The 19,974-nt window shown below is 37.2% G+C and overlaps 1 protein-coding gene across 1 annotated transcript in view; it reads right to left on the reverse strand.

Annotated features, from left to right (window-relative positions):
• The window catches only part of EVC (EvC ciliary complex subunit 1), a gene marked incomplete at its 5' end in the record, with an annotated part of 51,101 nt that overhangs the window by 28,841 nt on the left and 2,286 nt on the right, over positions 1-19,974 (reverse strand). Inside the window, 9 exon segments of the mRNA XM_083861410.1 lie at positions 2,570-2,718; positions 6,267-6,483; positions 8,067-8,225; positions 10,240-10,377; positions 12,400-12,498; positions 14,715-14,799; positions 15,774-16,006; positions 16,517-16,600; positions 19,000-19,110. Coding sequence (XP_083717536.1) covers positions 2,570-2,718; positions 6,267-6,483; positions 8,067-8,225; positions 10,240-10,377; positions 12,400-12,498; positions 14,715-14,799; positions 15,774-16,006; positions 16,517-16,600; positions 19,000-19,110 — 1,275 coding nt within the window.

Below are 19,974 nucleotides of genomic sequence, written 5' to 3' on the forward strand. Positions count from 1 at the left end.
AAATGATGCGTACATACTACTACAAAACGTGAAATGATCTGATTTGAAATCTGCTTTCCAATGTATGAATATCATTACATCATAGCCATTACTATGAGGTGCAGAACAGCCATCTGACATCATCATGAGATACCTGAGTTACAGCCAGGTATCACACTGTACAGGGCTTTTGCACTGGGGTTGGTCACCATGTCCCATGGTGGTTCCTAAAAGGCTGATCTTCTGACTTGGTCCTTGGTCACAGTTTTAACAAGTATGCAATTTTTTTCTTCAAGTGAGGACTGTGACTGTGGACATGTTGGCAGGCTCATGGAATATTATATTTCACAGACAAAGACTACCTCAATCTACAGACTAATGAGTAGCATTATACATAAATATTCCATATTTGGATTTAATCTGCCAAGTACTCCCTTTCACTCCCATGGTAAATACAGGTTTCTTCATTAGGTATGTCAATAGAGCTCTTCTAAAGAAGACCAAAGTGCCCATAAACTCTTCATCATTCTTGTAGAGGTAGACTTGAAAGTTCACACATCTCATGGAGTCATACTTTATGACAGAATTTGAGAAGTTAACTGGTATAACTTCTATGTCCCACCACAGGTAGGCAGAGCCAGACTGAACTATTGTAACTGGCACTTTATGGTTTGTGTTCTTCATTGATCATTCCTGTATTCCCTGCCAGTAAAGGATAAAATTAAAATGCTCCTTTTCCAACAGAAACATAGATGAAGGAGAAAAAATGATACAGCAACTCTAATCTTTACTATACATCCCATTCTATTTTTAAAAAAAATCGGATCTGCAGCAACTCAATCATTACCACCCTACTTGTGTTCAGAACAATCTGATGTGAATAAAGTTTATAGCAAAATCCGCCATCATAATTGGCAACCACTTAAAATTCAGTAGAAAGGTCAGTTACTGGCAAGGCTGCTACCACGGTGGTGTGAGCCCCTTGATGAGATGAAGGGGGAAAGGCAGAGAAAAGAAGTGTTTTTGATGGGTACAGCTCTGGGCTCATGGTGAGGCTTTGGAATCAATTCCTTTACTGGTGGGCTGGCTGTGAAATCATGAAACGAACTTAAAACAGCTCCTCAGTGCCAAGTGGATTGTTCTCACAAAATAATTACTGGACTATTTAAGCAAAACCATGGGAGCTGCAGGTACGGATTTTTCTTATTCTTCGAAGAGTTTCTGCACTTAAGACCCCATCTGTTCTGGGACAAAAACACTCTCCCACTGTGCTGCAGAAAGGCTTACATTTCTGACTTTCATAATTTGTACACAGGCACTTCATAATCCTAAACCTCATCTGTCTTCTGTCCTGCAGCATGAAATGCAAGTTGCCCCTCCCTGCTCAGCCTGTCAGAAAGCTGTTGAGTAGACTTAGTTAAACTCTAGACTAATGATCTGCTCATAAGAACAGAGCATCTCTTGCACAAAGCTGTGTGACTCTACCTTTGTAGGGAAGGGGTCTTAATGCAAAATTTTTAAACTTTGTTCAATGAATCTGGGATACTGGGTATGTCCAAGGGTGTCCAATGATGTGTAAAAGGAAAATACATTCACAAGTGCACATGGGCTACAAAAATGTGTGACAGAATTATTTGTCTCAAGTTATGAAAAGCTAAAGATGTAAAAAGTGCTCCAGTTGTTTTGAAGTGAGGTATTGCCAGGTAGGTGTGCATACAGGAACAGTAACTGCATTATCCAATTCATACAATATAATTAAAGAATATGGCCCTGCAGTGCAAAATTGCAGTATTAAGATCAATAAATTTTGACAGCTTGCTGCAGTTTGAATCTGGGTTTCTCATACAGTAATTTTATCTAAGTTATTAGATTTCATCAAAAGTTTAATGTTGCTGGATGTAACCACTTTTACCTTAAATTATTTCTTTTCATGAAAATTGAGGATTGATTTTTTTTTTAATTCTTAATAACTTGGGATTGCAGTTCTCAGCAGTTACTCAAATTTTGCAGCTCTCAGCATTTGCAGCTAAGAACTCTGATTTTGTATATTTATTTCAAACAATAATAACAAATCTCTATAGAAAATATGACCATGAAAACATTACACTGGCCATTGTATAACATATTAAATTATCAATTGCAAACCTTCTCTAAGGCATTCTGCCAGGGATCATAATTAGTTTTTCCTCTACTTCTCAGAAATTTGGTAAGTCTTTTGAGCCTCAGTAACCCCACTCACAGAAAAGCAATTAGATCTGTGCAGACTGTTTGCTTCTGTAATGCAGGCTGGACACTTTACCTCCAGATATTTCCTGTCTTGAAGCAAACACACAGTATCTGAGTAAAAGATGTTTTCAACAAAACATGCAGTTTTGCATTAACCCCACTGGAATTCTGCTCCAATGCAACAACACCGAGACTGCAGGAGAAGCTATGGCAATGGGGGTTCTCACCCTGTCTACCTGTGCTACTGAACAGGATTCTCATGAAGACACAAAATTCCCAATTTCACGGAACTGGGAGAAATCTGCAATACATTTGGCCTTTTAAAAGCTAATAGAACAGGAAAAATAAACTTTTACTTATTCACCTTGAGAAAATTATGAACATCTTTAGTAAGAAAAGTTTTCCTAAGAAGACTCTCTTGTTCAGCTTCCCGTCTGCATTTGAACTCTTCCTTTTTCTTTGCACGGCACTCCAGCCGTTTCCAGATCAGGTCTTTACTTTGTTGCATACATTCTGGAACATAAACCACAAACAATTAGGCACCACAACTCCACAGGGAGAAAGCAGCATCTGCTACTGTCACACAACATAAGCTCACCGAAATCTGTTAGTGAGTGAAATAGACAAGTAATCACCATGCAAGATTTGAAATTTGCTTCTTATCCCGCTGGCCTTTTTAGATGTGAACTTCTAGATTGTTACATGGCACTCAGAGCTGTCAGGTTTTTGGACTGCTACCATCCTGCACCCTCCCTTTCGCTGGTGCTGCTGTTTATGTGAAGGCAGCGTGTTAGTTCAAGAAACAGATTCCCCCATGCAGCATCCCAAACCTCTCCCTCCTGCTTCAGGAAGGTCAGTAAGTGGCTCATTACCTAATTGCAAATATGCAAATGCTGCTGCAAGGACAGGGGCAGCAACATATGGTGGGGAGAAAAGGTCTAAAGCAGTGCTAGTTCAGATTAGCTTGAACTGGCATGCAGCCATACATACCAGACTTATAAAGTGACTCATCCAAGAACCTGCAGTAAAAGTTGTCAAGGTCCCTCCAATTTCTTGCTACTAATGTGAACTATTTGGGACTAAGTTCCTCCCCTCTTCATTCCCTCTGTAGCTCCAATTGATATATAAATTCCTGAGTCTATTTGCATCCTGGGCTGCTGAGTGCAATTGGTGCTTTAAATGTTCTGCCACTTCATGTCTCATTGCCTGTCCACCTAAGAAGAATTTTATTCATTTCCCTCAGTTGCCCTACCCCAGAGCAGTACTTCACTCCTGACACAAACAACTAAAGAGGAATGCAAAAGAAGTTACCTGTGGCTGCTGTTCTGCCACTATATCAAGCTGCTTTAACTACAAGAAATTATTTTGTAGAGAAACAAAAGGAAGACAGTACTGCAGCACCAAGAATGTTATTTATTCTCCATGCTAATATACTGTGCTTATCCATACGCTGATGATGCACTGACAGAACACTTGAAAGTGCACCAAAAGCCCAGGAAAGCCTGTAATGAAAATATCCCTCAAATAAATGTAGCAGTGTTTTATTTTTAAACACTATTGATTCTTTGCTACTTCCTTGTATTCTAGGAGCAGTCTTGCTGGTTTTATGCTCTGTTTGTCAATTATAGGTACAGTTTAACTTTTATATTTAGGAGCTCATAAGAAAGGTCAACATAAGACTCAATTGGAATAAATCCTCCACTCCAGATAATTTTCTTTTAAAGCACTTTTCATTTCCATCTAAAACCAGGAGGTTGATAATGTTCTTCTGCACAGGATGTACTATAATATGCAGCTATATATAACTATAAACATCTACTTTGCATAAAATAAAGGTCTTGACAGAGGTATTTTTGCTTTAGAACAAGTGAAAATTGACAAAAAGAAGGAAAAATCACCCAGAGACACCTATTTATGCTTAAAGAATGTTAGTGGCTGAACCTATGCAAAAACAATGAACTAGGCATAGACAATTCTAGAAGCAAACATCCATGAACGAAACTATATCACAATATACATGTATTCGTGAACATCAGCAAACTGGGCACACAGCTGGATGTTCTGAAAGAGGATCAAGTCTGCAGCACTTTCTGTGATGAAACAACTGGCTCAGCAGATGACAGGAGAGTGGTGGATATTGGCTGCCTTGACTTCAGGTAGGTTTTCAATGCAGTCTCTTGACAGATCCTCACAGAGAAGAGGATGGATGAGCAGGCAGTGAGATGGACTGCCAACCTGCTCCAAGTCCACCTGGAAGCCAGCACCTACTGGTGTACCCCAGTGGTCAATACTGAGTGCAATCCTACTCAGTAGCTTCATTAATAACCTGAATGATGGAGCAGAGTGCAAATTTAGCAAGCCTGCAATGGTCACAAAAATGGAAGGAGTGGCTGATACAACACACGTACTTCCATCCATAGGGCACTTGATGAGCTGGAGAAATGGGCTGATGCAAATCTCCTGAAGTTTAACAATGGGAGGTGCAAAGTGCTGCACCTGGGGAGGAACAACGCTGGGGACACACACGTGCTGGGGACTGCCCAGCTGGAAAGCAGCTTGGCAGGAAAGGACCTAGGGGTTCTGGGGGACACCAGGTTGAAAATAAGCCAGGGAGGAGATCCCTTCCCTCTGTTTAGCTCTGGTTAGGCCACACCTTGAGTGCTGTGTCCAATTCTGGACTCCACAGCCAAGTACAAGAGAGACATGGAGATACTGAAGAGAATTCAACAAAGGGCCACAAAGATGATGAATGGACTGGAGCATCTCTCCAGTGAGAGGAAGTTGAGAGACCTGGGACTCTTCAGCCTGGAGAAGAGAAGGCTCAGGGGGGATCTGAGCATGTATATAAACACCTGGAGAGTGGGTACAAAGCAGGCAGAGTCACTCTGTTCTGTTGTGCCCAACGAAAGGACCAGAGGCAGCTGCCAGAAACTGAAACACTGGAGGTTCCTTTTACCATGAGGATGACTGAGCACTGGAATGGGTGGCCCAGGTGGAGTATCCATTCATGGAGATAGAAGCTGTCTGGGCAACCAACAGTAGCTCAACCTGCTTGAGCAGACAGGTAGACCATACAACCTCCAGAAGTTCTTTCCACCTTAACCATTTTGTGATTCTGTGAATTTATGACTTTGAGATAAGGCACAAATTATCACCACCAAGCCCAAAGTGAGTGAGCGGCACTGCAGCAAGAACATACTGCAACAAGACTGCATTCATTCTGACTATTCAGTTCACTGAACTCTAAACCTAATGCCATTTTGCTACAACAATTTTCTTTAAATGTGTCCAAAAGTAGCAGAAATGGTTCTGCAAATTGTGTTGAAGTAGTTCTCATTATTTTCCTTCTGGCTAAACGTTTACCGTAATTTTCTGTGAGTGCTGATGGGAGGCACTGAGCCCTGAAACAGAACCTATCAGAGAAGCTGGCGCTACATTTCTCAACATTGGGCATTAGGTAACATACAAAATGACACAAGGAGAACCTTAAATCAGTGGGTCAGTCAGCTTAGACTTTATTATAATTGTGTACTTTTTAGATAGGCAATATGAAGAGGTGTAAAAGGAATAGGAAAATACTTCATTTTAAAGGTAGCTTAGCCTGACATAATAAAAGAGAGATTTATAGGAGGCTCATAAGCTTTAACATTATCCTTTCAAAACAGTGATAGCACAACTGCTTCTGGCATTACATGCTAGCAGGAAATCCTATGACACTGTCTTATGTCAGCCAATATCACCAGCAATGCCAAGTGTGTGAACAGTAAATGGAGAAATATCACAAATACTTGTAGCAAGTGCGATTCTTCTATATTCAAATTAATGGAATTAGATTATGTGAACTGTAGAGTAAGTACGTAGTATGTCTGGAACAAGACATACAAGGCCTAAAGTCAAAGCTCCCCTTCCAAACATACATCCTCCAGAATACAACTAATCCTGGCCAATGCATTAGTTATCTTTTTAAAACAGATATATATATATGGCTGGAGCTGTGATTTTTTTATTCTTTAAAACAATGAGAACTCATGTAAGGCTTGAGCTCCAGTCTAAGTACTCACCATTACTGTAATGTGCCAGCTGTTCCCAGAAGGCCTTGTGCAGATCTGTTAGAAGTTCTTCCTTTTGTCGAACTGAAAGATTATTCTTGACAGTTAAGTGGTCCAGAATATTTGACACAGTATTTAATCTACACTTACACTCTTCTGGTATAGAGGACTTCAGTGAATCGATCATTTTCACCATAAGCTCCCAGTTGAATAACCTTTCCTGAATGTCCTAAACCAAACAAAAAATCCTGTTTAGAAACCAAGAACGTGTCTTTGGTTGTGCTTTCCTTTCACTGAACTATTGATTCCCAAACCACGAAGAAAGCCACTGAGGCTTCTCATAACCATGTGAATAACCATCTTCATGTACTTAAATATTGCTGAAAGTCTTGATCAGTGCAGGCTAGTAGTAGGTTTATTGCATGTTCAGCTGCAAGAGCTAATCTAAAATTATGGGTGTTTTTCATGATTTGTAGCTGTCAAGAAGAAAGACATTAAGTCTGGAAAAGATAATAACAGCCTTACAGAACAAACTTAAATATTCAAGGAGGATAGGTGGACAGAAGACAACATGGAAGTCCTGGAGCTCTTTTCAAGATACTATATGGCACATCAGCACAGGTCTCATTTTGAAATGAGGACACATAGCTGATTCTGATAATGCTGTGATCCTTCAAATACATGGTCAGACAGAGTTCAATACACATACTAAAAATTAGTATAATTGCCTATGGCCTAGCAGCTTTCATTGCACTATTAAAGAAGCAGCCCATGTTTACAGTAGGGAAAGATTTCCTGGGTGAAAGTGCCACTGCTTTAAATAATGCTGCAAGGTTAGAAAGAGTTCGACAATGCTGTGCCAAGTTAACAGCTGGACTCAATCTCAAGAGTCTTTTCCAAACCAAATGATTCTGTGATTCTCTGACCTACTGTAATTAATAGAGCTGTACCTACAATGACCTCTACAATCAGATTTCAGCATCATAGTAGTGACTTCAGGCAGGAGTATCTCCTGTATCTGTATCCAGATATCTTATCTGCAGTCTGCCCATCTGAAGGAACTTACTGTACAGTGGCCCAGTTTGGGTCTAGTGCAACAAGCAGCAAAGACTTTTTTCATACCTGGCCAGCTTAGTCTACTTAGCTGCTCCAATGCAAAACTAACAAGCTAATAATTACTGTATCTGTTTATACATCAAATTACTAATAAATGCAGTGATTCCAACTGTATGTTAATCTATAAATTACATGTAACTCTTTCAGTATGTCCTGTGCAAAAAACAATAAAGGATCTGTTAGATTTAACGCAACATAAAGCACAGTGCTGATGCATTTATGAACAGAGTTTTCCCTCTTCAGACCATATCCCTAAGACCCTGTAAGAATTTTCAATTCCAATTAAAGTCATTGAACACACAGAATCACCCTCAAATTTACACTAGGATTTGTCAGTCAAAGCGGAATAAATATTTTGAAAAAAAAAGAAGTTTTGTAATGCCCACAGTAATAATTCTCCATCAACTAGATCTAGTGTTCTCGCTCTTGTTTCACCAGCTGCTTTAACAATACTTTTTCCTTATATGACTACCTAAATGGTATTCTGAGAATTGGAACTCAAGTGCAGAGAGTTCACCCTCTTGTGAATCTTCCTAAACTGTAATTGAGCTCTTTGCAATAAAGCTCAAAGAGACAACTGGATTAAGTAGTCTACATCACTCCTGAGGCAGGACTGACAGATTCTGTGCATTGACATAATTCTTTCTCTTCATATTGACTAAATCTGTCTCAACTTTTATTTCCTTTTTACTTTACCATCGCCTGCAAGTCTTGAGATTCACTTAACAAGCTTTCTACTGCAATCATCTTCTCAGTCAGATCCATCATTATCTTTGTTGCTTTGGCACTTGAGCATTTTGATTGGTCCAAAAAATCCTGCTGGGCTTTGTCAGTCTGCTTCCAGAAGGCTTCCATCTGTGAATATGAATCAAAAAACAACCCATGTTCCCTCATTAATCATCTGGTATTTCATTAGAGAAAGAGGCATATATAGGAGTCTACTGAAATACAAGTCACTGGGATTACAGACAGCTCTTAGTATTAGTTATATTGAACAATTTGCAAAGCTAGAGAGACTATTATATATTTTCTATATTTAAAAAAATATATATATATAATACATTGGTGGTGGCACATAACCAGTTGGTCAGACCTGACCTTTTAAAATAACTGCAGTCATTCTTTTTAACTAGCTAAGAATTTGTTAAATCTCTACACATTGCATCTATAAGAGCCTATAATGTTTTTAATGATATTGATCACATAAAAAGACCTAGAAGATAAACTGCATCCCTTTTATACTGGGAATTTTATTTAGCTGTAGGAGCAGGTATTCTAGTCAAACACCATTTTTACAAAGAAAAAAACAAAACTGAAAATTACTACTGTTTTACACCATCAAAGCCTCTCACAGCTAGATGCTACATAAGCACTTTAGTGGCTGGAATTAAGCACTTTATGCAGTGTCAGCACACTGTATGTGGCAATTCTGATAGATTACTGTATGGAAAATCCCTAGTTTTAGATTCTGGTTCCACAAACACGACTGCACACAACTGCCAATATGCTGTGCTCTGTGGGATTACTCATATACATAAAGGTAAAAAATGCATCTATCATCAAGATTTTTATTCAGTATCCATAAGTTTTTTGGGGAAAAAAAGTGATTATGGCATCTGTAAGTATGGCAAAAACCCCTTTATATTCTCAGGAGAAGAGTGGATTAGTTCAACGTACTGATCTATACAAATCTGCATAAAGGGAAATTATTTTCAATACGATGAAAAGCATCTGTAGGCACAAGAGTGACAGACCCACTGAAGGATGATTGCTGCTGGTGAATAAATGCCTCATGTTTCTCAGCACGGCTGCCAGCAATTGTTTTTACGTGACTAACTCTGGAAAACTCTAAACAATCATTTTTCCACTGAGCAAAGTTAAAGTGCAAAAGAAACTTGACACAGATGTTCCAATGTTACCAGGATTTCCACTAAAAAGTGAAGTGCTCAGGGAACCAAAAGAAAGCTGAGAAAATTCCCAGTGAAGCATTTAAGCACCAGACATTAAAAAATGTAACTCCTGTATGAAAAAGACCCAAGGCTGAGGTGATGGGCTGTTTGGTCCAGGGGTGAAGTGCCTCAGTCAATCAGCACAGGCAGCTCACAGAGGTGTCACTCTATCATTTTCATCAACAATCAATTTGCTCAAACTTCAAAAACAGGACTAGGAAGAATATTACTCAGTTTACTGCAAAATAAGACATAGAATGTTCTTAACCTCCAGTTTTCTAGTCTGAAAGCTATACTGACACCATGAACCTACTTTAGAGTAAAAAAAAGAAAATCTTTACTTTGAAAATTAAATGCTTGCTATCAAATTGTATTTTCACATCAAAAAAAGTAAATATATTCTCACGTGGAAAGTTGCTAAAGAAAAGTGCTTTGCTAAAGTAAATGCACAAAACATACTAAAACACTGCCCAGCAACTATATTGTTAATTATATTCTTAGTAACTATATTCTTAGTACTTTCAGCTAAAAAAAAAAATTGTAGTCTTTTATTACTCTCTTACTCAGTTATGGGGATTGATAAAAGCAAGGTGTTAGGATAACATTCCTAAAAGTCAGGCTATACATAGGCTTGAAATAAATCTTATCATCAGACAAGCACTAGACTTTGTTTACCAGCTTTCTCAGCTGATAAAACAGTAGTGTTTTACAAAAAACATTAAAAATGTTTTATCTATAAAAACATATTGACACCCAAAGGTAGTTGGAAATATTTTGCTGAGGCAAAGTAAAAATATTTTTATGACTTGTACACACATAATATACTAACTGTGGACTACTCAACAAAACCATTGCACTTAAGAACTCCCCACCAAAAGAATAATATTAAAATAATTTTTTTTAAAAAGTTAGAAAGTTACATTATCTATTACGTGCTCAGAATATTCCCTTTCCCTCCTTTCTATGTCTTCTAGAGTCTGGAACTCTGAATTATGGGCTCCTGACATTTCAGTATTTTGGAGTCTAGAGTCAAGTTGCTTCTGTAATTCTTCAAAATCCTGCGGGGAAAAAAAATCAAGTGATTTATTAAACAGAAAAACAGACATAACTTCTAAATTTGGGATTGAATCTGTATGTCAGTTCTGGCTCATGGGTAAGGAAGTTTTCAGGAAGTTCTGTCTCTTGGTAATGCACCTTCTGTAGCAAGCAAGGAGATCTCCAGATATATGGTAGCTCTGAACTAAACTTAATACAAATACATACATTTCCACTAGGATGTGAGTACAGTCAAGACCTTCATCCGTCTCCACTTAATTCAAGTCTTAGTAAACACTGTTTCATGAGCTTTTATACTAATAACCCTTGGAAATTTATCTAGGAATATTTTTATTTTAGTGCATGTGCCTCATCTTGACAGGCTGCATAATTACATGAGGTTTTACAGCTTTTCAGTCCTTTAGAAAGTAGGGTGATTTTTTTCTAAAAGCTGATGTTGCTGACTAATATTAGTCTGCTGCCACTGCTTAGTAAGTTGATACTGAAAAGGGCAATTCTTCCTTTGCTACAATATGGCTTGCATAGCAAGCACTGACTTCTAATACCACCCTCTTTTGGCTGTCAATGCATTAACTTGATATCCTTATGCCTTAAAGAAATGTAAGTAGAGTTTGACAAGCTTCACTAACAATTTCATCAAAATCCCATGAATTTTTATGATGCAGAATTAAAAGAGGAAAACGCTGTCTGCTATAAACCATGTAACACTTCTGCTTATTGCCAATATCTCTTTTACATGGTGGTCATAACCAGCCTTGTTCCTTGTAAGATATCCCACCTCTAAGACTGTCAGGTTTACAAGATCTTTCTCTCCATCATATAGCACACAGAAACCCCATACTGGCACTTAAACAACTGGAGTTCTCTGGCAATTATTGCATCTAGTTATTCAGATTTAGTCCTTGTGTTGCAGCAGCATGAGGACACCAATCCCATCAAACTCCCCTGAGGATTAGGTTTTATCAGGAAATATGACTATTCTAGATTAGCTCTGTTTATAATTTGAAGTCATTACCAGAAGACCACCAGTAAAAGGATTTTGCACATCCAATCTCACTTTTCATCTAGTAAATACAAGATTTAATACTAAACATGAGGATTTAAGGCAAAAGAGTGCTTTAAGGCAAAATACATAGGGTACAACTACAGAGATTCCTTACAGTAATTCACAGATTGTGAGACTACACAAAGTATTCAACGACTAGAGCTCATGAGGTGATAGACTAATGCCTAGATGTGAAATTCCATCTACAGGTAAGAAAAGCATAATCAGTACCATCATAAGGCTGCTCTCAGTACAAACATTCAAGATTTGGACTGGCAGGGCACTGGATAACCTTATGTAAAACAAAACTTCCTACAGAAGGCTGGCCCAGACAATCTCAAGATGTGCTTCTCAATCCAGATTTTTCTGTGACTCTAAACTGGAAAGTGGAACCAATAGCTCTCCTATTTTCTATAGTTTTGTAAAGCTTTTTGTTCCATCTAATAACCTCAAAAATAGTACTGTGACTCTACCTGAAATGCACATTGACTGTCAATGTATGTCTTCCAGTTCAGAAATGGCATATGGACTTACATGCAAGTACATGAAAGCAAAAAGGATGATGAGGAAAATAAGTATATTTTCCCCTGAGGAAAGCCTTGAGCTTCATACTGCTACTTTATTTCCTGCTATTTTATTCTCAGCAATGATACCTGTGACCAAACAAAGCCCCTGATAATTAGAAATTATTAAATCTGAGTGAATAAGGCTCAAAATGTTCTGTTTGCTTAAATGGATTCAACTACAAAATATTTTATCTTTAACAGATTACACAGATCACTTCATACAGCAACAAAGAGGAAAAGCATACAAGGTAATGGAGAAAATCAACTAACAAGAGAGTTTCTTTGCATTTTCTTCAGAAATGGATTACAAATGACATTTCTGTTTAAAAGGAGTAGGTGAAATGGCCTGCTGTGGTAATAAGGTTAACTCTTATTTTGTCTGGTCTTAAATACTAACCAACAAAACCACTTACATTTTCCTGACTTTGAAGGATCTTCTTCAACAAACCATCAGTAATCTTCTTTTTACGATGGAAGTCTGTGAGGTATATCTTGAAAACATGACTAAACATCTGTTTAAAAGGAAGAAAACAAAACCCAGGTTAAGTGCCTGTTCATCACTGTAAGAAAATCTCTGTGATAACTTTTGCTGACTTAAATCAATTAGGGAGATTATAGCAAGTCATAAGCGAAACAACAGATAAATTAACAGGTAAATCACCAGCGACTCTCCAGTACTTCCACCGTGAAAAATTCTTTGGTTTTAGCTACAGTGAAATACTGGAAGATAGTGTTACACATAATCTCATATATCCTTGTAAACAGACAGACACATTTGAAACTATTTGTGACTGGAGAAAATGCAGATCACTTGAAAATACAAAGTCCATATTTCTAAAGTTTAATGAAGCCCTAAACAGGAAGATATTAACTATTTGAAAGATACTAAAGACTCATTACTCTGACTTCAACTGTAGTCGGCTACATGATACATCAAACATTTTTATATACAATGCAAGAGAAACTATTTCAAGTTCCATCTAGCTTGTCTTGCAAGAAAAATACTTATTTTCCATTTGTGTGTCTTTTTTTTTTTTCTTAATACTGTAATACTAGTGTCTTCAAAAAGATGGTTTTGAATTTTTTTAACACTGGGAAAACTCTTCCCTCTTGCCTCAATTAGAGTTTCAGTGTAAGGTTAATTCACTTCATTACTAACTGCTGCAGCATTTTCCATTTATTGTGGAAATAAAAATACGTGAAATTTAACAGACACCTGCCTGTTCCTCATAATCTTGAAAACAAGCTGACACAGAACTTGCCTGCCTAAAACATATAAAAACATAAATTAATGCATATATACATATAGAAACAGTTATTGAAGCCAATATTGAAGCCAATATGTCAGGTCACCAAAATCTGGAAAATATATTATAATTAGAGCTCAATGGAAGAGAAAACCATATAGAGTCATGTTTCAGATCTCACTAGCAAATGTTTTGGACAGGAGTTTATCAAGTTTTGAACGCACTACCAAGATACCATATACAGTAAAAAGGAAAAAAAGGGTTCAGGAGAAGACAGAAAGAAAAGGATATATTTCCTTACACCTGATGCCAAGAAAGACTGAAATCAGAGAAAGAAGACCAGGAAATGAAGAAATTATTCTCAGACTGATTTATTTTTTCCCTTTTTTTCCTTCTAGCAAAAATATAAAGCTATTTAAATATTCAGTGAAAGGTCAAAGCCATTTGTGGTGATTTCTGGTGGGCTACAAAGCATGTTAAATGCCCAATTTCTCTGTGTTTCTGTGATTACATCACTATGTTGCTACTTACCTTCCTCTAGAAATTGATGATTGACATCAAGTTCAACCTTCTATAATCAAGCTAAACCTCCTTCTGGAATCTGATCACAAGTTTCCTTTCTCATCTAACTAGCTGTAAATAATCCATCAGATGAGAAATTGCTTCCCAGATTTACTTTCCTGTTTCTTCCTTTGGGTTGTGTAGAAATTTTTTCAGAAAATCTCACCCTTGGAAATATGCTCAGTGGATTTAGTAAATTATAACAGAAATTACCAATTTGTTTAAACAGAGCCTGAGAAAAGAGGAAAGAGCTATAGACTTTATGTCCAGATTCATATTTACTGAGCTAAAACTCAGTAGCAGTAACGGTGCTCTACTCATCATAGCTAGTCACCACAAACGATCATTCCTGAGTATCTTGTGGCTTTAATTGTACTTTTTTTCCTTTTCTTTTTATTTTCTTTGTCAGTTTTCAATGCTGTGATCTGATGTAGGTAATTATCTATGTTTTAAATGGTACCTTAATCCCTCAGTCGTACAAAATCACAACTATTGTACTTATCACAATGGTACTGATTCAGTTAAACTGAATTTTCAAATTTATTCCAAAAGCTTTAAGTCTTTGGAGTTACAACACACAAACAAGTAAGTTTGTCCTCAAGACAAACTCATCTATTAAATAACTTATTACCTCTTTTTATGAGCCTCAAGTGCTGTATGTTAGTCTCTGGAGTAATGTTTAAAATCAAATTTTTGTACTTGCTATATTGGTATTTCACAGACCAGTATATTTCATTATACTTTACTTCTTTAGAAAGGAGATATATATGCAGAGTAGGAGGGAAAAAAAAGACAATAATGTGGAAATGCAACTCTGCTACACTACATCCCATCTAGCCAGCTGTTTATGTTATTTCCTAAACTGATATTCAACTAAGATTGACAAAACAATGAGCTATAAATGAGATAAAAGTACCTACCACATGTTTTTCTTTTCTGAGTTCAGTATCAAGAAGCCTGAGATCTTTTAAAGTAAGACTGCAAAGGCAGAGCTTAACATCAAAACTAAAACAAAGATAAAAAATGCATTATTAGCAATCTAAATAATGGCTACACAAAAAGACAACATAACAACATAAGTTTCATTTAACCACTAAATTCTCCTAAAAACACTGCCCCAAAACAGAAATGAAGTTGCTTTATTTCTACATTGCCTCTTTTTCAGAAAAGATTTCTGTATGCAGAAGTAAACAAAACAAAGTAGTGTTTTTAATAAAGTTCGCATTGCAGTTTCCTCTAGAAAAAGACAAGGTAAACTTCTGCATGAATGGATACAACCAGGGAAAACACGGCTTTAAATTCAAACAGTCATAGTAAGAGTGTTTTGTAACCATTCTTCATTGCTAGAACCTACCCTTCCCAGTCCCCCTGACACAAATATGATTTTCTTATTCTTGCTAAGTGCAGAGAGTGCAGACACATATATTCATCTAGGGGTACCTCGCCATGGTGCAGCTGAAAGGAAATCAGGATGACAGTCCATTTCAATTACCTCTACCTGCTCATCAGCAGTGTCAGGGAAGAACTGTTTTCCCAGAGTAAGACATGAGTAGTTCCCATTAAAAGAGCGAGAACACACCTCCGAGTGCTCTCAAGGCGCCTGCAGTGTGAGATGGCATTGCACAGTGCAGAGGTTCCATCCCCAGCACAGGTGAAATCAGCACACGAGACATAACAAAGACATCTCCTTATGCTAACAGTGATATACCTTTTATGAGACAGCTTTGGCCAGTTCTGATTCCTGAAATTTCACAAAGAACAGGATGACTGCCTTAATGTGTCAAGGAAGTGTATTCATGTGTGCTTAATTTAATTAAAGTGCTTAATGTATTAATCTCCCCAACAACGTTTTTAGGGTTATAGGCAGATAACCCTGTCCTGATGTGGCAACTGTGTGCAATCATGCCCGGCCTTTCACCTTTAGTGACTGTCCTAAAAAACACAGGAAATGATAAAACAAGGGCAAGGTTACTGCTTACCTCTCACATGTCAGCACTTCAGGGAAGCTGGCCACCTTTAGGAAGGCTCGAGCCTGAAATCTGTCATCGCTTGTTGTGGAATGTATTGTTGTGGAGGAACTACAGTCCTCTTTGTCTCCCTGGCTCAGGGATCCCAGGCTGCCTGACATAGATGTCTCCACCACTTGATTAGGCAGACCTGCCTGCTTTGGATTCTCATGCAAAGATGGATTGGATGAGCCATCCGCCAAAGGCTATAAGTCAAAGGAAATTCACAAGGTCAATTAATACAACACAATAAGGAGACGAACATCACATCAATTTTCAGTGTTTACTTTTAAGAGAAAAGCCAAACAGTATACACAGCAAAAGTGTTTCCATATACATGACGGGCTTTTGCATTGCCCAGGAAAGCATTCTTCTGCTGTAGTTGGCTTCTTGGTGCATGCTTTCTCTCTTCCTTTTAGATCCTTGTGGTGTTTTTCTTATGGCTCCTTAGACAGATCCAATTTCCATTAATGTTAAGGGGAAGCCAAGCTCTCTTAAATACAGTGAAAATTGACTGTTCACCATGTAAAGCATTGCAGGTTTCAGGGGGAGCTCTTAACCTTACAAAATAAGCCTTGAGTCAATGGACTATAAAAAATACAAAGATTCCTATTAAGCAGATTGGCAGTAAATTTTCTTCCATTACTTGGCTCTGCAATTTACTCTGACACAGAATGATTGTCATTAATTTTCACAAGTACAATCTAAAACCTTACCCTAAATTTCTGGTTGATGGGATAGATCACTTTTGCCTTTAATGCAAATGCTGCGATGTTACTGTTCAGAGGAGACTCACCTTCCTGTATGGAAAAGAACAGAAAATCATTTGGGAACAGCAGCAGATCTGGCAATTATTCACTGTAAGTATCATGTGCTCCTTTTTGTTACACAACTTAAATACTCCTATTGATAACTGTTTATTGATTGTCTCTGCTTTGGTGGAGAAGTCTTCTCATAAGGCTCATTCCAAGTAGGAAAACTTTAAAAGGGAATTCTCATCATTACCACTGCTACAAAATATTTTTAGTTCTCCAGGAGAAAATAGTAGTATCTGGTATTTGCAAGGTATTTTCATTTTGTGCTTTGTCACCCACCTCCAAACCCTTAGCAACAACTAAAGATTTTACAAATGAGACTGATAATAAAAACTACTAAAGGATAATAAGCTCCACAGATATCATCATAGCTATAAATTCTGTCTTTCAATTTAAATAAAGAAAGAATAAATTGGGCAGAGCCAGTCATCATTGTGTCCCAGGAAGAACTTTCATAATACAACACTTATCCAAAATCTAGAGAAAATAGCAATGTTTTTCCAAAGAACTTTTAATAGATACTGAATTCTTTTCACGCAATTTTCTGTATCACATAATCCGACTTTCTGCTACTGCCTTTTTCTAGACACTGCAACAATGGGATCATCATTTGTTTTGAAAGGTTAGGTAAGGCTTAATAAAAGTTTGGCTATAAATAGCAAATGAAATGTGTAAATCCAAGCACTAGGATTTCCTATTTTATCTCTTTTGGTTTTGACATATGAAATGAAAGACTCTGATTTGTCAAAACACAGGGGTTTTCATACAGTTTTTCTCGGAAATATCAAAGCACTAACAGAGTCTAAAAAATAGAAATGGAAAGAAAGAGCAAACTATGTAATTCACTAGACTTCTACCATTGGACTTTTTCATCTCCATTTAATTTATTTTCATTTTTGTGTTTACTGATGAAGTGTAGAACACTTGTCCGTGACCATGACTATCCCTGCAGGATCCAGCACTGCAGGATCTCATCAGGGATAGGAGTGGACGGAGCTACTGCTCTGCAGTGGCTGGAGGCAGAGCAGCCAGTACAAAGCTGGAAAGCTGTATTGCAGTGCACTAGAATAAATACCTCCTGCTTCTTAACAAACATAAGTAACACACAATTGTTAATAATACATATTATTAATTGTGGTATTATTGCAATGTGGAAAGTCTCAGAATGAAAATACCTGTTTTTCTGAAGTGTTCTAACCTAATTAAAAGCATTTTCCATCTATGCTTCTTCATAAAATGACAATTTGATGCTAGTAACAGCAAAAGCCTTTAGAAATCAGAAAAAATTAATAGGAAAAAAAAATACATACAACTTCAGTAGTCAGACAAATAGTAGTCAGACAAATAACAAAGTTACCTCTCGATGTCTTATAAATGAGCCATGAGTTATGGAAATGGATATAGTTGTCAATGATCACCTTTAAAAGACTATGATCCCATTTCAAAAACACTAATAATAAGCATAAAGATGTAAAATTTTGTAAGTTCTCCTGCAACATTTACACTTCAATAAATAACCTAATCCATGTTCATTTGTTATACTCTACTTTAACTCAAGCAAAATGACCAAGCATGTTTTGTCACCACTCCTAATCACAAAGCTGAAACGAAGATTCATTACTTGTCAGGAATCAAACCAACAGTTTAATAACAATAACATTTGCTTGAAATCAGTTCTTGATACAAGCTAAGCACCAGCCTGCCGGGTTTTGACTGACATTTTATGCATATATTTAATTTATGTATAATAAACTGAATGAGTCAGCTGAACTGCATATTTTTAAATGAGCAGTTTAAATCATAATCTTTAGCTTCAGCAAGTGCAGTCAAATCAGCTTTGGGTGAAAGCCAGTGATCTAATGACTGCACAACAGGACTGGTTCTCCAGTTTTTTTGGGATTATTAAAAAAAAGTTACTTAAGTTACTTGATGTTTTCATTGAGGGTGGGTTGTTAAGTTTATATTTCTACTTTTTTCACAAATTCTCTAATTGTCTTTGAATCTCAGCTCACCATAGTGGTCTTTCAGTACTTACAAACTTTTTCTTATGTTAATAGTGTTAACTTATCCCATCAGCCTTTTGAAACTAAGGATGACATAGAGATGAAAGCAAAGAAGCTTCTGTCCAAAAAGAACTCCAGATCTTGATTAAAATATTCAAAGAGTGCCCCAGGAGAAATGGTATTCATAAAGGGAATAAGTGTTTGAAATGGTTGCATTCATAAGCAGCAATCAACTCCCACCCTCCATCTTACACTTTTTCTGAACACTTTTTAATGTCTCTCTCCAAAACCACTAAAATTAAGAGAATTGGAGCAGGCCCTGAACATGCTCACTGCTACATGCAGCAAAATGGACATCCATCTACAAGAGCAGAAGTTTACCTCCAGCACCATTTCCTCTTTTGATGTATAGGGTTCTGCTTTACTTTTCATGAGTGTGTGCTCTTTTTCATCAGTGTTGAAGCTTTCCAGAAGTCTTTGAGAATCATCTTTCTGAAAGAGAAAACATAAAATGTTTCCAAAAAAAACATAACATGTAGCACTTGCAATCCTGCAGATTAACTGGAAACATCTCAACAGCAGTCTGGATACATTCATGTTTCCATCATGAAAATTATTCCAGTATTAGTTGAAAATTCTGAAAAAAATACAATCTGAAAATAAATGAAAATTTTACATATTCAGAAAAGAATAATTCAAATTAATGAACTTTTAAAATTTGTCATTCCAGAAGTAGAATTCTAATCTAAAATGTTTTAAGAAGCTGTGAACATGTCAAATCAATCCATCCGCTCTCAAAATGTCACACTACGGACTGGAGTCAACCTCATGGTCTGAGCTCAAACACCTCAATTACACAGCAAGTTAACTGAAATTGTCTATAATTAGCAGCAATGAAGAGAATGCTAAGTATTTTTGCTCCCTGTCCATGAGACAAACTTCCCAAATGAAGCTTTCTGTGTGTGGAAATCCCTGTGAGGGAGAAGTAACTATCAGAAAATGTTCATCACCTTCATTCCCCAAAAGCAGCCCATATTATTGGCCTCACATCACAAACACAAAAAGCCACTGGTAGGGACACAGATACTGTGTGGAAATGAAATCTCCTGCTACACACCACCTTCCCTTCACACTACAGAGATCAGAAAACAATACTAATGTGCCTCCCTCCAAACACAACATTGGAAGGATTTTTTTTTTAGTGAAGGAAAAGATGGCAGCCACACTACATGGACTACTTTTTAAATTCTTCAGGTTTTCAATCCACTGACTACCTTTTGATGTACTACTTTTTGATGTAATCTAATGATACAGCTGCAGCCACTACGCATGTCACTGTCTTATGGAAAGGTTCAC

Source organism: Zosterops lateralis (assembly GCF_965231275.1).
Source record: "Zosterops lateralis genome assembly, chromosome: 5".
Classification (NCBI taxonomy): domain Eukaryota; kingdom Metazoa; phylum Chordata; class Aves; order Passeriformes; family Zosteropidae; genus Zosterops; species Zosterops lateralis.